The sequence below is a fragment of the Prenolepis imparis genome, unplaced genomic scaffold (genome assembly GCF_030444845.1).
Source record: "Prenolepis imparis isolate NDT839.2.m4 unplaced genomic scaffold, iyPreImpa1.0 SCAF_13, whole genome shotgun sequence".
Taxonomy (NCBI): Eukaryota; Metazoa; Arthropoda; class Insecta; order Hymenoptera; family Formicidae; genus Prenolepis; species Prenolepis imparis.
This window is the reverse complement of record NW_028141171.1, coordinates 1256404-1278441: the sequence shown is the minus strand read 5'-3', so window position 1 is coordinate 1278441 and position 22038 is coordinate 1256404. Positions and strand designations below refer to the sequence as shown.

At 37.3% G+C, this 22038-nt stretch overlaps 4 protein-coding genes and 1 pseudogene across 4 annotated transcripts; 1 reads left to right on the top strand and 4 right to left on the bottom strand.

Moving 5' to 3' along the window:
• Positions 1-785: 785 nt before the first annotated feature.
• LOC145944776 (uncharacterized) lies at positions 786-2476 on the bottom strand. The gene is made up of 4 exons (XM_083053327.1): positions 2300-2476; positions 1809-2022; positions 1631-1728; positions 786-962 (listed from the first exon to the last, which is right to left on the bottom strand). The coding sequence occupies exons 1-4, from the start codon at positions 2474-2476 to the stop codon at positions 786-788; spliced, it is 666 nt and encodes a 221-aa protein (XP_082909453.1).
• Positions 2477-6992: 4516 nt separating this feature from the next.
• Positions 6993-7934, bottom strand: LOC145944775 (uncharacterized; annotated as a pseudogene).
• Positions 7935-12446: 4512 nt separating this feature from the next.
• On the bottom strand, positions 12447-12956 carry LOC145944774 (ATP-dependent DNA helicase PIF6-like). The gene has a single exon (XM_083053326.1). The coding sequence runs from the start codon at positions 12954-12956 to the stop codon at positions 12447-12449; it is 510 nt and encodes a 169-aa protein (XP_082909452.1).
• Positions 12957-13431: 475 nt separating this feature from the next.
• Positions 13432-15013, bottom strand: LOC145944773 (uncharacterized). Its single transcript, XM_083053325.1, has 3 exons — positions 14703-15013; positions 14046-14565; positions 13432-13971 (listed from the first exon to the last, which is right to left on the bottom strand). The coding sequence occupies exons 1-3, from the start codon at positions 15011-15013 to the stop codon at positions 13432-13434; spliced, it is 1371 nt and encodes a 456-aa protein (XP_082909451.1).
• A 5203-nt stretch (positions 15014-20216) lies between these two features.
• LOC145944772 (uncharacterized) lies at positions 20217-21416 on the top strand. Its single transcript, XM_083053324.1, has 2 exons — positions 20217-20400; positions 20782-21416. Exons 1-2 carry the CDS (start codon positions 20217-20219, stop codon positions 21414-21416), a joined length of 819 nt encoding a protein of 272 aa, XP_082909450.1.
• Positions 21417-22038: the final 622 nt, after the last annotated feature.

The following is a 22038-nucleotide window of genomic DNA, read 5'->3' as shown; positions in this document are numbered from 1 at the left end:
TTTCCTGATCTTCCGTACGTATAGGTCGTGTCGAGGTCACGGTCTGTATCTCGCGCATTTTCTAATTGGTGTCGGTTCGGCGTTTGTTGTGTCTCTCGATTATTCGTGGGATGGTCGCGTATCTGGTTGCGTAATCGGTCTATTTCGTTCCGCATTTCGCGTTGCCCTTGTATGAGTTCAACAAGTAGGTCATTTTTTGGACTGAAAACTGAACGTCCGGCGTCGGCATCATGCTCGGCGGCATTAATTATAGATCGTAGTCTATTGATTTCTCTGTCTATGTCTTCAGTGGGGACCGGTCGTGGGCGTGAGTTTCGTATCATTTCGTTTTCGTGGCACGCGCTTATAATACTACCGTCCACGGATACCGGCGAATAATTTCTTCTTACTGAAATTCCGTTGCTAGATGCGCGGCTCGCGGGTCGGTCTTCCTCGTTTGTATTGTCGGCGTCAGGTGGTCGCACGTATTCTGCTGTCTGTTCGGTGTCGGGGTTTGGATAGTATGCGCCTAGATTCCAACGCGAATTACTACGAATATTCCGGTCTGTCGGTTCGACTACCGGTGCGGGGTCTACGATGCGGGGTTGAGTCGGGGAGCGGTCAGGCCTGCTCCAGAACCGAGGTCTGAACGTTACGCGTTTTCTGAGTCTTGCCGACATGAGGTTGTCTCGCTTAAATTTTTTGCTACGTTTGCGGGGTTATTTCCCCGTCTAGTATACAAGAATTTAGTTTCGCACTTACAGCAATAGTACAGCTCGCATTTTCGATGTATTTTGTGTCAGCGGCTAGTGTAGTGGTCCCAGGTTCCGTGGATGCTGTGGCGGTCTGCAGCTTGGCGGTGCTGTCTCGTCAATTGTGGTCCCACGGTGTTGGTCGTCGTGTTTACGGCGATGGCTCTCGGTTTTTCGTACGTTCACTGTTTTATCACTAACTGTGACAGTTCCCGTGATTGATTTTGTCAACTGGTTTTCGGAAATATTTGTTACCCTTTGTCACAAGACGATCCTTCGGGATCCCACCGCTGCCACCAAATTATGTTATGCCCTTGTGAGGCACAGGATAGTTAAGGGATCGTTACCGAATTAGAAGCTCGGGAGCTCGGGAACGTCAGGGGGAATTCCACTCCCGTTTGTGGTTTCACAATATATTTAATATAAATAGTTGTACAAAGTATATTAGCGTCTTGGGATGACGCAAATTAAAGTATGCTTACACAGTTGTTGCGTAGATCACTTGTTCACAATCGTGTCGTGGTTTGTTATTAATGTAACGGCGCTTTACTACAGCTTGACTGGGACCTCGAGAGTTGTCTTAGGGTCCTTTATATATCTAATAATTGGGTTACCAGTCGCAAGCGAAGGAGCTTAATGGAACGCTTTGCTTGCGATTTTGGTAATTTCTTAATAAGCGCAGTGCTTACTCAGTGTTAGTCTCGTTTTTCTGATTTCGTATGCTTGTCGAAATTCTTATTGCCTCAGCGCTTTTGCAAGCATGCGTCTTACTTATTTTTGTGTAATATATACAAAAATAATAATAATTATATTATGTGATTTTAATAATTATAGTTATAGCTTTTAGGGCTATAACAATCCGAAGAAATATTTTCAATATTTTCTTTGTCAATATCTACCAATTCTTCATTATCATTAATGAAATTATTGTCATCTTTAATTTCCTCTATTAATTGTTCTGGAGTAAGCGTTTCATCAACAATTATCTCTTGCCGATCTGAAAAAATAAGTATTTGTTCTCAATTTGTTTTATTTTTTCCCATTTATAATATTAAAAAAAATATTTTATATAAAAACCTTTTAACATTTCAAGGGACATATTAGATGAGAAGACAACTGGCGCTGTGGCCATTAAATGAGGTGTTATCTCCGCTATATCAGGATCAATTTCAGCCGGGGTAGGTTCTGGGCCACCACCTGTTGCTAATCGTGCCTGTTTTTCCTTGGTAATAGCATCTCTCTGTGTAGACTTTAGATTACTCCAAAATTTTTTTAATTGTTGGACGTTTCGCTGCAATAATAAAGTATAATAAATAATATTATTAACATGAGTGTAAAGCTAGCAAAATTTGCCAGTGAATGATTCGATTTTTGCAATTTTTAAGAATGTAAATATGTAATCAATATGTAATCCGGGGGTTTTCTAGAGTAAAAAATAATTTATATATAAATAGTAACCTATACATATTTACTTAATCTATAATGCTATGTTAAAATTACTTTTTCAAAAATTTATAAAGTGCCGTTTAAACAACAGTTTTAATTGTTAAAAATATAAAAATCTGTACCTTTACTGAAATTAATGACGATGCATTGTATAATTCACATATTTTATTCCAGGCTTCTTCCTTATCCTTTATTGTAGTAATATCACTTTTTTTCTTTTCAATGATATGAGCAAATTTTTTTACAATTTGCAGAAAAAATCTTTTTTCTACATCCGTATAATGTTTCCTTGTAGACATCTTTGATATAATATAAAATTATTTATTTATATTTTTTTCTTCTTGTAGGACACCACGATGACACTAATGCGGGCATGGATACAAAAACATAAGAGTTTCCTCGGACTCTCCGACGCTACTATTATCTGATTGGCTGTTATATCAGAAAAATTCCGGAAACGGCCGAACATAAAATAAGATCATCTTAAGTATTTACTCGGTTAAGAAATTCTTAATAGTTAAAACATTACATTTTCTTAAATGGACAATCTTATTTCACGATTATGAATTCACAACGTCTTAAGATCGTCTTATTTAAATAAGGCGATCTTAATAAAGAAATTCTTAAGTCCATGCTTAAGAACGGACTATGAATACGGGCCTTATGAGGTACCGGCCAATCTTTAACCACGGTAATTTTATCCGGATCTGTCGTAAAACCCTTTGCGGAAACTACATGTCCCAAATATTTCACGTTTCTACTAAATAAAACACATTTTTTTAATTTTTTTTTTAATTTGCCTCTCGTAATCGCGAAAACACCATTTTAAGATTATTAATCATTTCAGTAAAGCTTTTTCCAAAGATTATCACGCCATCCAAATAAACAAGACAAATTTTCGATAATAAATTTTGTAAAACTTTCTCCATGAGTCTTTCAAATGTTGCAGGGGCATTACATAAACCAAAGGGCATGACTGTAAATTGCCAAAGTCCCTTACCAATCGAAAAAGCCGTTTTTTCTCTATCTTCCGGACGAATTTTAATCTGCCAGTACCCGCTTTTGAGATCTAACGTAGAAAACCAAGAGTTACCTGCCAGTTGATCTAAAATTTCGTCGATTCCGGGGAAGGGATAGGAATCTTTGACAGTCACCACATTCAATTTTCGATAATCTACACAGAACCTTATTGAACCATCCTTCTTTTTAACCATCACTGCAGGGGAAACCCAAGGGCTCTGTGACTCCTCAATTACTCCTTGAGTTTTCATCTCTTCTAAAATCTTTTCTACCTCCCCCCTCATCTGAATTGGAATCCTACGAGGAACCTGTTTTATGGGGAGAGAGTCTTGTATTAACAATATGTTCAACAATATTGCAATTTCCTGCAACAATTTCCTCTGAAAATACATCTTTAAATTCATTGAGAAAATCAACAAAATTTTCTTTTTCTATTTCATTTAAATTTCGAGAATTCGTTTTAAAGAATTCTGTTAAAGAAAAAGAATCTTCAACTCTAGCTACCTCTTTTTCTACTATCGAACTTCCAAAAACTGACTCAAAAATATTTTCTAAATTTATTTTTTTTAGAAAATCTACTCCCAGAAGACACTCGTCATTTATTTCTGCTACAAACATCGGTACTTTAATAGAATATTTTCCTAATTCGACTTGGACTTTTGTCTGAAATTTTATTGGAACCTTTTCCCCTGTGGGATATCTTAAATTTATAGAATTTTTACAAATCTCTTTATTTTCTTCCCTAACAAATTTACTATTTACTATAGAGACATCAGAACCCGTATCAACCTTGAAAGAACACTCCTTATTATTAATTTTCCCTTTGTAAACAAAACAATTAAAATTTTTAATTCTATTTAAATTTAAAATAATTTCCGGGAAATTCTTTTTATAAGCCGAACTTTTCCCGATAAGCTCGGCTAAGCCGAGTTTCCCTTTTCCTTGGGACATTCAAACCGGAAATGTCCGGTTTTCCCACAATTCAATGTCCAGCATTCTTTTCGGCCGGCGCCAAATTTGTCGCCATGCCTATACTTCTTAAACGGATTTTCTTTTTCATTCCCTTCCTCTATCTTATCGTCTTGTGCGCTTTTCTTTTCATTTTTTTTAAATTTTATTAAAATTATCTTTTTTTCTCTCAAAGCTCTCCCCTTGAATTATTTTTATCGCTTTTGTTCTCTCTATTGCCAAATTCAGAGAAGTTATATTTTCAAGTTGCAAAGTCCGCTTGAGGAAATGGTCATATATTGCCGAAATGAATTGCGCACAAGCGATCTTATCCCTAATCTCGTGCGGACATTCCGGATACGCACGTCGAACTAGTCTCTCTAATTCAGAACCTAATGCAGCTAAATCTTCCCCATATTTTTGTCTCCGATTTGTAAATTGCACATAATAATTTTGGGATAAATGTCCTTCCCCGAAACGCAATTCTAACTTAGATTTTAATTCGTAAAATTCCAGATTTGATACGTCTTCTACCGTTTCTAATACGGAACGCGCCTTTCCCCTTAAACACGATGCTAGCGCGACAGTCTTAGTCCCCTCATTCCAATTATTTGCTCGCGCAATCAAATTAAACTGAGAAAAGAATTCTCGCAACGAGACCGTTCCGTCATATGTATCCGGTTTTAATTTGTATCCTAATGCTGCTCGCGTATCACTTTCTCTCTCTCATTAAGAATTTGCGAACCCGAATCCCCGCACGCTCTATTTCTAGAAGGACTTAGCTGTTGCTGTTGTGCAAATCTTCCCTCCAGCCGCAAATCTTCTTCGCGCTGTTGCAATAGAGCCTTATACCTCGCTTTTTGTTGCAGCCGCTCTTCTCGCATTTGCTGGATCTCCCGCAATGCCGTTTGCAGCGCGTCTCCTTCTGTCGATGTCTCCCCGTTTGCCGTCGCTCGGAGCGGAGCCTGCGACCGTGTCATTCTCGGCGAATGCTGGGTTGTCATGATTCCTTTTTCTTTTCTCCTTTTCTTCAGATCCCGGCTGAGCCCCCAAAATGTTACGTCCGTCGGCAATCTCACAAGCACACTCTCATTCGCGCCCGTAATGAAGAAACTCGCGAAATGAAGAGATAACTTTTAATACAACAAGCCAATACAGCAAAACGAAGAAATATAATAATATGTGCATGTAAATTATCCGATGGTCGAAGAAGCGTCCGAACGAGATGACAGCTCTAGACCAACTCGTCATGGCGCCGAAAAACAGCTGCTCGCCGGTTGTCAGTAATCAATTTCCCTCACGACGATCTCCCGGCAATATTCAAAGATGACAAACAGACGAAAACTCAGGGACGTAACAATATTATTATTATTGCATATTATTATATTTGTTGCATATTATTTATTTTCAGGTTAAAAAATCGATTAGTATCTTAATCAACAAAAATTTGAGTACGTCGAGGAATATATATCTAAAAAAATAATTAAAGAAGAAATTATTAAATAATTTAAGAAAAAAATAATCAAAATAAACGAAAAAAAAACCCTTCAAAAATGGATAAGCGTTTATTAGCAGCAAGAGAACGAAAAAAAAAATATAAATATATAAAAGCAGCTGTCAGAAAAGATATACATACCTTATACAGTACATGTAAGCATATTCTAACATTTAATTTTTAATTTGTATAAATTAAAAATAATATAAATTAATAATAATATTAATAATATATATGTATACATATAAAGTTAATTTAAAAAAAGTTAATTAATTAAATTACTTAAATTAATTTAAATTAATTTAAAAATTAATTTATTAATTTTAAGGTAAGGGATAAAGGGCCAACTGAGAGCCAAGCGCGGTAATTGATACGCTAATGTGTTGTGGTTAATTAAAAGAAATTTATTTGTACGTTTCGGTCCTCAATTTTTGGACCATCTTCAGCATCTATGGAATGTACAACAAGTTTTACAAAGTAGATTATTACAAACAATAAAAAGTTGTCGTTTATACATACGTGATTTTGATATAAAGAAAATTCTAACGAGTACAAGGGACTACCACGACCAATGTCCGCATCCTATTCCGGTAGTCGCCGAGAAGGAACCCAAACATTTGTCGAACGAGGCACATGTACCACGAGAAAGAAACTATGATCGAAATAACTCATATGGTCGTTTATATATTAGTGTGTCAAAGTCGCGACAAAAAATACCAGTCATTATTCGTGTAAACATTGTGCGATAATATTTTAGCGAAGTCATTACAAAATAATACAATAGTTATGTTTGTTTTTTTCCAGAGAACATTTATTTAAAACGTCGGTAAAAAAAATTGAAATTAAAACTATATTTTTATTAGATTCTCCACTATATTGAGATACGCATGGTGCAGGCTCTCCGTGTCACTTTGTAAATGAAGACTGTTAATTTGTCTTTTTATGAAGATCACATTTCAGACACAAGACGTTTTCCATAGACACGCTCCTCATCCAATATTTCCACCCCATCCCAGGCGAACTCATGGTTTGTTAGCCTATGATCAGTAATCACTGAATGTTGATTAGTATTTCTAGTAATATGATTACGGTGTTCAATGATGCGAGTTTTCAATAATCTGCGCGTTTGTCCAACATATGATGCATTGCAATCGTTGCACGAGATTTTATATACGACGTTGTTGCGCATTTCATTATGTACTCGATCCTTTAGCACATGTATGTATTTTGTCATTTTATTTAAGCCAGTATATGATAATTTAGCTTGTACATCACGAACCACAGGTCTAAATTGTTCAGAAAATGCTGGAACGTACGGTATATTGAAAAAGAAATTTGTTTGTGTGCTATTTTTATTGGTCAATGTATTCGTCCTTATTGCTACGAAATATGAGTGTTTTGATGCGTTCTGATAGTGTTGAGAATATAGCGGACACGGGATATCCATTATTTAATAACGTACTGACCACGAGTTCGAGGTTTTTTTGGTGGAAAACCGGATGAGAAAGACGGAAGGCTCTGTCTATGAGGCTAATGACAGTGCCTTTTTTGTGACAGAGAGGGTGTCGAGACTCGAAATTTAAATATCTGCCTGAGTATGTTGGTTTCTGATACCAGTCGAAAATGATGTTGTTATTCTCTAAAATGATGGTAATATCGAGAAAATGTATTCTGTTATCCGTCCTCCATAGTAAACTGTAATCTAGTGTGAAAAGAATTAAAAACTTGAAGAATAGTGTCAAACATGGAGGGTGATGCGGCCAACACAATGTCATCTACGTATCTATAATAGAAAGGCAGTGTGATTGGCAAAGTCTCGACAGCCCTCATCTCCAAGTCTTGTAATGTAATGTCCGCAATGATCGGAGAAAGTGGCGAGCCCATAGGTGTGCCGAATGTTTGTCTATAAGTCACGTCTTCAAATTTGAAAAATGTCGAATTAAGCACAAAACTAATTGCTTTTAAGAATTCATCGCGAGGTATCTTACAATTTTTTTCTATGAATGTCCATCTTTTTTTGACGCTATCCATTGCCAGGTTAATAGGGATATTGGTAAACAATGAAACAACGTCTAAAGAGATTAATTTAAATTCTTTTGGTATAGTCTTGTACCTTAATTGTTCAACTAAATGGAAACTGTTATTTAGATGGCTCTTCGGTTTTGGTATGGAATGGTTTATTAAATCATGTAAAAAGGAGGCTATTTCATATATAGGAGTGTTAATCGACGAAACAATTATTCTTAATGGGTTTCCTATTTTATGGATTTTCAATATACCGTACGTTCCAGCATTTTCTGAACAATTTAGAGCTGTGGTTCGTGGTGTACAAGCTAAATTATCATATACTGGCTTAAATAAAATGACAAAATACATACATGTGCTAAAGGATCGAGTACATAATGAAATGCGCAACAACGTCGTATATAAAATCTCGTGCAACGATTGCAATGCATCATATATATCGTTGGACAAACGCACAGATTATTAAAAACTCGCATCATTGAACACCGTAATCATATTACTAGAAATACTAATCAACATTCAGTGATTACTGATCATAAGCTAACAAACCATGAGTTCGCCTGGGATGGGGTGGAAATATTGGATGAGGAGCGTGTCTATGGAAAACGTCTTGTGTCCGAAATGATCTTCATAAAAAGACAAATTAACAGTCTTAATTTACAAAGTGACACGGAGAGCCTGCACCATGCGTATCTCAATATAGTGGAGAATCTAATAAAAATATAGTTTTAATTTCAATTTTTTTACCGACGTTTTAAATAAATGTTCCCTGGAAAAAAACAAACATAACTATTGTATTATTTTGTAATGACTTCGCTAAAATATTATCGCACAATGTTTACACGAATAATGACTGGTATTTTTTGTCGCGACTTTGACACACTAATATATAAACGATCATATGAGTTATTTCGATCATAGTTTCTTTCTCGTGGTACATGTGCCTCGTTCGACAAATGTTTGGGTTCCTTCTCGGCGACTACCGGAATAGGATGCGGACATTGGTGGTAGTCCCTTGTACTCGTTAGAATTTTCTTTATATCAAAATCACGGATGTATAAACGACAACTTTTTATTGTTTGTAATAATCTACTTTGTAAAACTTGTTGTACATTCCATAGATGCTGAAGATGGTCCAAAAATTGAGGACCGAAACGTACAAATAAATTTCTTTTAATTAACCACAACACATTAGCGTATCAATTACCGCGCTTGGCTCTCAATTGGCCCTTTATCCCTTACCTTATTTATTATCAGAGCTATATATTTATAATATTATTAATTTTAATTGTAATTACTTATTATAATTATTAATATAAATTTTTTATTTACAAGTTATGCTAAACTATAATTAAAATATTTTTGTACATTATAATTTATTATGATATTGCTTTTCTCTCTCTAGTACAGAATAAACGTTTAAAATATAGTGAAAAACAATATGATACAATAGATATAAAAAATAGAGAAGAAAGTAAAAATCAATTAATACAAAGTAAGAATTGTAACATCATTTCCCAACCTGAAGAAATTTTACAAGACAATATAAATACGAATGCAAATGAAGAACTTAATGAAGTGTATATATTAGATATTCGAACAATGACATGCACGTACAATAAATATCACGGACACCTACGGATAAATACCATGAAGCGGAGAAAGTAAAAGAAGATTTTTATAAAGTAAAAGATATTAACGATATACGTGAGTGGGCTATAAAATGTAATATAAATCAAAATAATTTAGAAGAACTGTTAAATATTTTACGTCGTAATAGTTACCCTAATTTGCCCAAATGTGCAAAGACATTTTTAAATACTAATCAGGCTTCTTACAATGTACAACTAATGAACGGAATAGATAGAACAGCCGGAGAATTTGTTTATTTTGGGATAGAAAAATGGCTTTCTAAATATTTTCTTTCTGATTTTCATTCTTCGTCAGATATCTTTTTACAATTTAATGTTGATGGAATGACATTGTTTAATTCTAGTTCAAAACAATTTTGGCCTATTTTGTGCAAAGTAATTTGTGAATCTAATATGTATAGTCCGTTCTGCATTGCAATTTATAATGGAAATAGCAAGCCTGCAAATAATAATGAATTTTTTAAAGAATTTATACAAGAAATTAATGTATTGTTGTCAAAAGAATTAATAATTAATGGAAAAAAATTTAACTTAAAAATTCACAGTTTTATCTGTGATACACCAGCACGAAAATTTTTGAAATCAATTATAGAGCATGGTGGATATGGTGCTTGTGAACGATGCAAAATATATGGTATTAGTGTTTCCGGAAAAAAAAAAGAAAAAGATAGTATATCCACGCGATAAATATGGCGAGAAAAGAACAAACATATCATTTCGTAATCAACGTCAATCATGTCATCATACAGGACAGTCACCATTACATTGACCCACCAATAAACATGATAAATTTATTTCCACTTGAATATATGCATTTGGCTTGTTTAGGAATAATGAAAAAGTTATATTTAGATATTTGGTATTTTGGTAATACAGACACAAAATTGAAACCATCTTATCGTCGCGTATTAGATAAAAGAATTGATTGTATAAAACAATGGACACCGTGTGAATTCCAACGCAAGCCTCGTAAACCAGTCGCTCAATTAAAAGCTTCAGAATTAAGATTTATTTTATTATATATTGGTCCCGTATTATTCAAGAAAATTCTCAATATTCAAATATATAAACACTATTGCTTATTACATCCTGCTTTTAGAATATTATGCAGTTCACATTTTATTAATATATTTATTAATGAAGCTCGAAAATATTTAGACAGTTTTTTTTGACATAATGTCACTTCTTTATGGTAATACCTCTCTTAGCATTAATGTACATAATTTAATTCATGTTGTTGATGATGTAGAATTTTTTTATTGCACATTAGATAAAATATCAGCTTTTCTTTACGAAAATATATTAGGTAAAATAAGAAAAATGATCCGAACAGGTAATCATCCTTTATCAAAAGTATGTCGACATCTTTATGAAATTGATAATAATATTCCAAAACCATGTCCAAATTTTAATCAAATCTCAATTTTGAAACAGAAAAATAGTTTGAATAATAAGCCAATAATATTTAAAGTAAATTATAAAGGATTTTAATTAAGCACAAAAAAACCTAATAATATTATATTATTATAAAATGATTTAATAATACAAATAACGGACATTATATGTAATAATTCATTACAAAATGATGACGATGCTTACGAAATTAAAGGATATGTTTGGCAGAAAACAAGACCTATGTATACACACATATCCACTAATTCAAATAATTTACATGAATGGAAATTAGCACCAAAAGTGTCTTCCACATTAATTTCTTGTAGTATGTGTGACATTTATAAGAAAATTGTTGTAATTTCAATAATTAATAACAAAAATGACAAAGAAATCAAGGAATTTTATGCTTCAGCATTATTACATGCCAAATAATATTAATTGCAATCAAATAATGTATTTAATATTGTATTACATATACATATAAAATAATAGTTAATTATAGTTAAATAATAGTTAATTATAGTTAATTTAATTTATAATTTAATAATAATAATATAATAATTAATAATATAATTTGGGGGTGAAAAGTGGCCCCGCATGTTCAGTATTTGGCTGACATGCGGTGGGTCCCGGGTTCGAATCCAGTTCGAACCAATCACCCCATATGCCTGCTTGGAACTGGTGGGAGAAAGGAAATACGGAGTCTGTGAGAGAGGAGGAAAGCAGGATGAGACAGGGAGAGGAAAGGAGGAAGGAGGAAGGAGGAAAAAGGAGACAGGAAAAAGGAGTAAGAAGGACTAAGAAGGAGGAATGGAGGAAGGAGGAAGGGAGAAAGTTGTTGGAAGCAGGGGAGAGGAACCGGAATAGAGGAACTTAGAAAATTTGTGGAGATGGTGGAAACAGTTGGAAAGATACAAGGAGTCATGGAGGAGAGGAGAAAGGGGCAGCGATTGTTGATTAAAGGACGATGAAGGAAGGAAAAGGAACCGGAATAGAGGAGCTTAGAAGATGGTGAAGATGGTGGAAAAGGTGGAAAGATACAAGGAGTCATGGAGGAGAGGAGAAAGGGGCGGATGGTGGTTGAAGAATTTGTATATATGTTACTGTAATAGTATATTTGTATATGTAGGATATGGTAGAAAGGAAAAGAAGATTGTAAGAGGTTTAGGAACGCTCCTCAGAAAAAAGCGTCTTCAATCCCCAAGGGGACGAATAAAGATATGTATGTATGTATGTATGTATGTATGTATGTATGTAATAATATAATTTATAATTTGATTATTTTCTTCATTATAATAACAGTTAGTTTAATAGAAAAAAAATAGGTAATTATATAGTTAACTAGCATTCCCCCGTCGCGGCTTCGCCCGCGTACCATATGCGTAGAATTTGGATTTATTGAAAAGTGTTATTATAGAACTTCGGAATATATAACATTTGTTGTATTAAAAAATAGAATAGGTTATTTGAGAAGTTTAAGTATTTTAAAATATGAAAGTTTTCGTTTTTAGAAATTTGAAGTGCAGCAAATGAGTTAATATGATTGAGTATAGTTGAAACGTAAACAATTATTGTTCTGAATTAATAAAGATAATAATAATGTGTTGTAGGTCTAGCAACGGTTAGATAGTTGGGCCGAAGCCCTTTGTTCCCATCACCACCCCTGGCATTTAGATGTACGTATCCAGACAACTGACTTCCTTAACCGTCGACTGTTAGATTTTTCCCCTCTGGTTAATTGCGTAGGACCTCCCTGTAAACCACATTCCTGGTTTTGCTCTCAGGCTGAAAGATGACCAAGCTGTCAGGAGAGCTGACTCTGGAGCACGCCACGTACAATTGGCCATGCGAGAAACAGTCATTCCTCAGATCCACTTTCAAACTCTGCCCCTGTGCCTTGTTGATAGTCATGGCATAGCAGATCTTAACAGGGAACTGCAGACGTTTGAACTGAAAGTGGTAGTTTGACGGGATGAGAAAAATGCGGGGGATGAAAACGGTTTCTCCCTGGCCGACGCCTGTGAATATTATGGCTTCAATGACGTGCCTGAACAGAGCCTTCACCTGCAGCCTGGTTCCATTGCACAGCTTTGGAGGATTAAGGTTGCGCAATATTGGAGCGCCAACCTTGAGGTAGAGGACATGAGGTGGTACTCCTGGCGGGTCAAGGGTATGTAAAAACTCCACAGGATAGTGTATAGCATCCTCGACCTCCACCACAGAGTCCACTGACTCATACTTCATATGCTCAGTTGGCAGCTTCTCCAATAGGTTGTTGTTGCTATTATTGGCCGAGTCATTTGTAGGAGTGAGAATAGCTCTCTCTCTCTTAGCCAAGAAGCGCAATCACCTCCATGGTGACAAATGTTGGGGTATATTCTGTCAGTTAAGCTCTTCAGATCTCCCACAACATCGCAAAGGTTGCCAGGAATGTTTATTCTTCCCTCCTCCTCCGACAGCCTGCCATCACCAATTTCGAGAAGTAAGTTGGAAAATTCCTCTGCCCTCAAGTCGCCTTGAAGGTGGACACGCATATTGACTGTCAAGGATAGGACTTTAACTTTAGGCCATAAGAACGATGACTTAAGACAGGCCTTTACCTCATCTGCACGTGTCCCCCGCGGTACCACAGATAAGGTCTGTCTGAAGTCACCAGCCAGCAGCACCGTCACTCCACCCATTAGACGGTTTCGGTTCCTGATGTCTTGCAATGTCCTGTCTAGAGCCTCAACTTGTGGGCCATAGTGCACTCGTCCCACACGATAAGTTTGGTTTCTCGAAGCATCTGAGCCATGTCACTTTGCTTAGAAATGTTACAAATTGGAGACTCAAAGTGATTTAGGTTGAGAGGCAACTTGAAGGCAGAGTGAGCTGTCTTGCCTCCATCAAGCAAGGTAGCTGCAATACCTGAAGAAGCGACTGCGATGGCAATGTTGTTTCCGCCCTTTACTGTGGCCAGCAACAGATTGATTAGAAATGTTTTGCCGGTGCCACCAGGAGCGTCAAGGAAGAACAGCCGCCCAGAGTCTGAAGTAGTGCTGTACATGATCTCATCGTAGGCTTTCCTCTGTTCTTCATTTAGTCTTGGAACATTAACAGCAACTGCTTCGGACAGCTGAACAGTGTCGTAAGACAGCTCCCTGAGGTATACACGGTTGACAATGACGGCTCGTTGCTCTCTCGATGGCGATGGTAGTCCAAAATGTTGGAGGGGTTGACCAGACGTGGCTATGACTATATCTTCAAGGAGGACCAGGCACTGGTTGTATATAACGTCCATGACCAGCTGGGCATCACCGCGCTCTCTCTCTCTCTCTCTGTTTGCCTCCTCACATCTTCCGCGAGACTGTTTCTGTGATTTTCCCACAGTCGTACGGGGTCTCCAACTTGGCAGAATACCAGCATGATAGCGAACAGCTCGCGAATCTTCTGAGGAGAGTCAGAGAGGGAAGCTTCTTCCAAAGTACGGTCCCAGCAAGCATCGTCCTCCAGCAAGCCAAGTGCTCTACAAGCCGCCTGAAATGTTGGGTGGACTACCCCTGCCACATTCTTAAGGGCAGTAAATGATACAGGGCCACGAACTTCGTGCAAGAGGAGGCGTAGGTAGTAGCACTCAGCGTTGCCGGGATGAACGGTGTACACTCTGCCCAGAACTTGGTTTTTCTTCACACCTGAATACTCTGGCACGGCCTTCCCTTGTTTCCTGCTGCAGAACTTGTTGCCTTTCCAAACGTAGTACGATGCAACTTCGCAATACAATAGTGTTCTTACAAAGGCATCGACTTTGCACAGGTCGAAAAAGCCATAAGTGTAGTTTTCGGAGGGTTGCTGATACTTGCAATGACATTCTCTTCTGTGAAATACACTCTCTGGCCATTCTCAAGGTGTACAGCAAGGTGCATGATAGAAGGAAACCTTTCGCGGATCGGTAAGCACAGAATGCGCCAGACTGCCTCAGAGCTGCTACTAATGTAGCGTCCTGTCTCATACCTCATCACTTCGTCCAACTCTTCGATGGTGAAAGCTGTCTGGTCAGACCCTTTGTTGACGTACTTGCAGATGTATTTTATTGATTTCACCGAGTTACAGTACTCAACATTAATATGGGCCGAGAAGGTGCGAGACAGGACGGGATTGTAAGGCACCACCCAGCGATTATTAAGATCGACACCGTTGATGTTGACAGTGACCCCGCCGTCTGCAGGGGACCGCCTGCGGTACTGAGGATAGCTATCCTCCCCGGTTTGAGTTTCCTTTAAAAGGGGCCGCGGATATTTCTTAGTGCAGACTCCTTCCACCATGCAGTGTCAGTTCTTGTTGAGAAGTCCACATGGGCCGTGAATCATGGTCGTCTTGACAATCTGATGGAGGGCCGGATCGAGATCGAGATCAGGTATCTCAGCACTGATCACCTTGTCAATGGATTCAGGCCTTATCTTGTCTTTCAACCACAGGAGAATGTGAACGTGGGGGAATCCTCGTTTCTGCCATTCCACAGAATACATGTGACACATGGTAGAGCCAAACACGCATCCCACAGTGAGAAGCTTTATCATTTGCTTGACTTTTAAATGGAAAACCCGCGCTATTATGTCATGCCTATCTTGAGTTTTTTGGCGTTGTTTCAAGAGCTCAACGATTTCTGGCCATTTCAGATCATTTCTGGTCATTGCACGTAAATGTTATAAAAAGATCCGGCCGTCCGAAATGGCGCACATAAGTCATAGCATCTTGAGTTCGCTCATGCATGTAGCGGGGTCCTCCTGTGAAAGTCGACGGCAACACAACCATCTTGCCAAGCTCCGACAACTGGCCGTCGGCCTTTGAAATGGCTTCCTTCAGGTGCACATACTCTTCACTTCTCAACTTGTTCTGGTTGTAACGAATCCAGTTGAGCCTTTCAGTTTAAATTTTTGCATACATATCAATCAGATATTGGTTAAGAAGGTTGCGAAACAGCAATAGATACGATTCCTCCCCATCACGCTCCATTATGCTGTAGCTGTAAAAATCGGCAGCAGACACGGTTTTTTTGAGAGGCTTCTTGGTCTTAGGGTCGCGCTGAGGGATGTTGATGTAATAACCATCTTCTCCACGGCAAAACATCAGAGAGTACTGGAGAGCGTCATATGCACGGTGCGTCTCGCAAATTCGTACCAATCTGTCTCTGCTGTGGAGCACAATATCCCTCCTCTCAAAAGCCTGACCAACGATAAGTATTGCAACTTCTTTCGTGGTGGGGGCATTAAAGTGGCCTCGGTGCTCTCCAGAAGGCTTCCTATCGGCATTGATCACCACTTGGAACTCCTTCTGGTCCTTAGGAACAGATTCAACAGCAGCCTTAAAGTCCAGAATATACTTGTGATCATGCAGCAACTTCTGCAGTTGGCCTACCAGTTCAGGCTTAACACATGGGTAGATGCCACAACGGATGTCTCTCTCGCTGTCATCATCAACAACAAAATATATCTGTAGAAATAAAGGCTGCGGCTGAGGTTCCGGCATGAAGCTCCCGATCCTGTGGTATACCCGCCCCTGCAACTTGAAAGTTGGCATAAAGTTGCCCTCCTTCACTTCTTTGGCTCCAAAAGAAGTCATTTGGAAGCACCCGTTGTACTTCCGGATAGCAGAAAGGAAGTGCTCGGCCAGAGGGTGCTGGTGGGTGAGGAGACTGTGCAGAGGTTCAGGATACGGCTCAACGGTGGGGAGGTGGACTTTGTCGCTACTGCAGCACATGCCGGGACTCTCCTCCTTCCATTTCAGGGCACGGCACCAGGTACAGAGCGTTCGAGGTTCGAGGTCAACGATCTTGTCTTTGGCATAATCAATGAGGGGATCATATCGAAAACCAGATAAATTCTTTTCAGTCCACGGTAATAGCTTCTTTTGTAAATATCTTGCAGCATATTCCCGAACTTGTCTCTTCCTAATCGCGCCAGTGAATCTTTTCCTGCGTTTTATCCCTCTTCTATCGTTAGCTGGTACAATGGGAGCAACAAAAGATTCGTCTGAACTTAGGGAATTAATAGACAGGATCGGTTGCGACTGGGGAACAAAACTGGATGGGCTTTGTTCACATTCCAGTGGCTCACTGGTGGTTGGCATTTGTTGTGAATTATTAGAATTTGTTGAATCAGCCAATGGAATAACAACATCATAGTGCCCCGCTCTAAAGTCACCCACGAACCTTAATCTTTTTGTTCCCTCCAGTGCCTTCCCCGAAATTGGCAAGGTGGATGCCATCTTGGAATACCTGGAACTTGTAAGGGAATGTCTCTCCCGCCGCCTTGAGTTCGCAGAGGGTTCCATAGGTGGTACGTTTAGACATATCGCCAAGGTACCGACGTTTAACGGTGTAGGGTATCCCAGACCGTGTCTCGGTGAATGGTTTAAACCTTTGCCAATTGTTGGACACGTGACGCACAATATCAGCCCGAATTTGAGCAGCCATTGACACATCGCCGTGCACGAGGTAGAATATGGATGAGAATAGGCACGCGCCGTCACCACGGATATTGACCACTTGGTGAGGAACCTGCATTTCATCGATTAAAATAGTTTCCACCTCCATATTAGGTCAAATTTCTCTTTCACCAAGTGTAACTAAAAGGGAAAATAAAAAAATAGAGGGTTCTTTATCTTTAAAACCAAAGAGAACAACAAAAAAGTAAAGATCCAAACCAAAAATAAATGCTAGTGAGATGTCTTCCAAAGATCCAAATTAGATAAAATAAAAGTGAGGAGGAAGAGTTATTTAAAAAAAAGTTATTTTTTCAACTCAAACCGGAGATACTTGACTGAAAGAAAAAATCAATTTTTTTACATATAATTGAAATTTGCGGATTTTTCGCGGTTTTTTAAAAAGTCTTTACCTACATGATAATCTAACACCCATGAGGCACATACATGCCGAATTTCGCGTACGTAGGTGCTTTGGTTTAGGAGAAATAATGTTTTCAATTTTCGCGGTTTTTTCGCGATTTTCGCGGTTAGACATTGAATTGTCAAAAATCCTTACTTACTTGATAACCCTACACCCAAGAGGCACATACATGTGGAATATCGCGTACGTAGGTATTTTGGTTTAGGAGAAATAATGTATTCAATTTTCGCGGTTTTTTCGCGATTTTCGCGGTTAGACATTGAATTGTCAAAAATCCTTTCTTAGCAAGCACCTAACACCCAAGGGGGACCTAACTACCAAATTTCAAGTTTGTACGCATTATGGTTCCGATGATGCTGAGTGGTGTCTTTTATATATATAGATTTAATTTATAATTCAATAATAATAATATAATAATATATAATTAATAATATAATTTATAATTTAATTATTTAATTATTTTAATATTAATTGCAATCAAATATGTATTTAATATTGTATTACATATACATATATATTAAATATTGTATTATATAATATATATGTATGAAATATTGTTTTTAAATGTATAAAAAGTAAAAATTATGAAAAAATAAAATAAAAAGATTAAAAATTATAAAATTTTAATATAAATTATTACTTAGAATTAGTTAGAAACTATCTAGAAAACGATAATATAACTAGTTATAATTAGTTAAAAACTGATTACAAACTGATAAAAAATTGCTTATAAAATAGTCAAAGATTGCTGAGAAAATGGACAGAAACTCATAAAAAACTATCCAAAAAATTATCAGAAACTGACTAGTTTTACTATCTAGTTATTGGCGAACCAAGCGTCGCCCAAACCTGTCAGTTTCTGGCCAGTTTGACTGGCCAAAAACTAGCTAGTAACCAGAATTCCTGGCCAGTTATTGGCTAGAAACTGGATGAATTTCTACTCGGGAAATTAAAAAATTTGAACTGGAAAATGACATCTCGATCAATGTATATAGTATTGAGAACTGCATCGTTCTGATACGTCTTTCGGAGCAAAAGAAAGACAAACATGTCAACTTGCTGTACATACAAGACAGTAACAGCAACAGCGTTGGACATTTCGCGTGGATCAAGAACCTATCCCGGCTTGTCAGCACGCAATTGAGCAAACACGATCAAAAGAAGTATATCTGCAATCGGTGCGTATATATTTATTTATTGCAATAAAATTATATAAAAAATTATATAAAAATAATCGTAAATTGTAATTTTTATTTTACAGATGCTTGCACTATTTCGAATCGGAGGACAAGTTACAGTCACATACGATAGACTGCGGAAAGATAAATGACTGCGCTATCCGGTTACCAAGCGACAAGGACAAGTGGTTATCTTTTAACAGTTACACCAGGAAAGAGCGGCTTCCATTCATAGTGTATGCCGACTTGAAATGCGTTTTGGTAAAGACTAAAGAAGCCAAAAATTATCAACATTACCAGGTATTTAGTGTCACTTATTATATACATTGTTCGTACGACAACTCGTTATCCGCTTATAATTCTCGCCGTAGCGCCGATTGCGTTTCGTGGTTCGCCGAAGAACTTAAAAATTTAGCGTTACGTGTAAAGACTATTTTAACGACAAATGTCCCCATGGCAAAATTAACGCGAGACGAGTGGGAGAAATTTTATAGAGCAACGCATTGTCATATATGTGAAAAACCATTCGTACAAGACAATACACGCGTACGCGATCATTGTCATCTGACCGGACGATACAGGGATCCCGCGCACTCAAATTGTAATCTAAATTATAAAGAATCATTTTGTATTCCAGTAGTTTTTCATAATTTATCAGGTTACGACGCGCATTTTATTATCAAGGATATAGCTGCAGCGTTCGAAGGAAAAATCGAATTACTTCCGATAACGAAAGAAAAATATATTTCATTTACAAAAACTGTTAAATTGACACAAGAAAATTGGAAAAATTATATCAAATTACGTTTTATCGATTCATATAAATTTCTCGCTACAAGTCTCGATAAATTGGCATCTTTTCTGGATAAAGATAAACTCGAAGTTTTACAGTCGGAATTTCAAAATTTACCAACAGAAAATTTTAATTTCTTAACACGGAAGGGTGTCTTTCTATACGAATACATTGACTGTGTCAACAAACTGCAAGATACGCATTTACCGCCGCGCGATTTACAGTTCTTTGACCGGTATATAGTATCCGAGAGCGATTACGCGCACGCCGAAAACGTCTGCAACCGATTCTCCCTTCGAACGCTAGGCGAATATAGCGATCTATATTTAAAAATTGATGTATTGTTATTAGCAGATATTTTTGAAAATTTCCGCGTTAGTTGTATTAAAAGTTATAGTTTCGATCCCGCGTATTATTATACTCTTCCCGGGTATACATGGGACGCAATGTTAAAGTATACAAATATTACATTCGAATTGCTTACAGACATTGACATGGTCATGTTTATCGAACGAGGTATACGCGGCGGTTTAAGTCAATGTTCCAACAGATACGCCCGTGCTAATAACAAGTACATGCAATTGTACGATCCATCGAAACCATCATCGTATCTTATGTATTTTTATGTAAATAATTTGTACGGATGGGCAATGTGTCAACCATTGCTTTATGCAGATTTTCGATGGGTCGACGATGTATCTAATTTTGACATATCATCTATCACGTTCGATTCGCCTATAGGCTATATCCTCGAAGTAGATTTAGAATATCCGCAGCATCTTCACGACATGCACACTGACCTGCCATTTTGCCCGATACGCGACAAGCCACCCGGTAAGCGGGAAGATAAGCTTCTCGCAACGCTATACGTTAAGGAGCGTTACGTGATACACTACCGCAACCTGCAGCAGTGTATGCGTCACGGCCTTCTTATCGTAAAGATACATTGCATATTACAATTCGTTTAATCCGCATGGCTCCGCGATTACATCGAACTTAATACAGAATTTAGAACTCAAGCAAAAAATGATTTTGAAAAAAATTTATACAAATTAATGAATAATGCGGTATTTGGCAAAACGATGGAAAATGTGCGTAGTCGTGTCTATGTAAAATTATTGACAAAGTGGGACTGACAATACGGTGCAGAGGCAATGATTGCGAAACCAAATTTCCACAGTAGAAATATCTTTTCAGAAAACTTAATTGCCATAGAATTACATAAACTCGAGGTAAAATTTTACAAACCAATATATGTCGGCATGTGTATACTCGACATCTCTAAAACGTGTTTGTTCGAATTTCATCATGAGTATATGTTACCGCTCTATCATGACAGATGCCGGGTAATGTACACCGACACCGACAGTTTAACATATCATATTGAATGCGAAGACGTGTATGAAAATATGAAACGCGATATCGCCAGATTCGATACGAGTGATTACGCTGCGGACAATGCATACGGTATACCGCTTGTGAATAAAAAGGTACCGGGTCTAATGAAAGATGAAAATAACGGCGTGATAACGACCAAATTTGTAGGGCTCAGAGCAAAAATGTACGCTTTGCGAGTGGGTGGTAAGAAGGATACAAAAAAAGTAAAAGGTGTCAAGAGTAACGTTGTCGCGAGATTGATAACATTTGATGATTATACGCGGTGCCTGAATGATGAGATTGAAATGACGCGACAGCAGTCTTGTATAAGATCAAAATTGCACGAAGTGTATACTGTCAGCGAAACGAAAATTGCTCTGAGTCCGTACGATGACAAGTGGTATGTCATACCTGATTCAACCGACACATTACCATGGGGACATTACCGGATACCTTTAAAAAATGTAATATAATGTAATATAATGAATATAATGAATATAATGTGTGTGTGTGTGTGTGTAAAATATAATATTATGTAATGTAACATATTATACTATTAAAATATTAATAAAGATTTTTGTGCATATGTATGTATGTATTTCATATTTCATATATTGTAACGATTATTGGAAAGGGTGTATTAATAAAGATTTTATATATTTTCATAATTATGTATATTTTCATATTTCAAATATTTTATGTGTATTTCATATATTTTTTATACGTTGTACACATTGTATATTTTTTCTTAAAATTAAAAAATAAATACAATCTGTATGAATTAAATAACATTGTCTTTATGTATCCAAGAGTTGTGCGAATTGTCAAATTCCAGCCATTTTACGTAAACCTTGTCACCTCTTCTGCGCAATACTTTCTCCACGAGATACACGTCCGGATAATTCGCGCGATGCAACTCGTACTCGTAGAACGCTCCAGCGGCAGATATTTTGCGATAATCCTCGAGTAGATAGCTTACAGGATTAGTATGCTGCACTTTAACAATCTTAAACACTTCGGTTGTCCAATTTGGCGTGTAACCCTTCTCGAAGAGTGTTTTGTACTTGCTAACGCGTACCGAGTCGCCTACTTTGA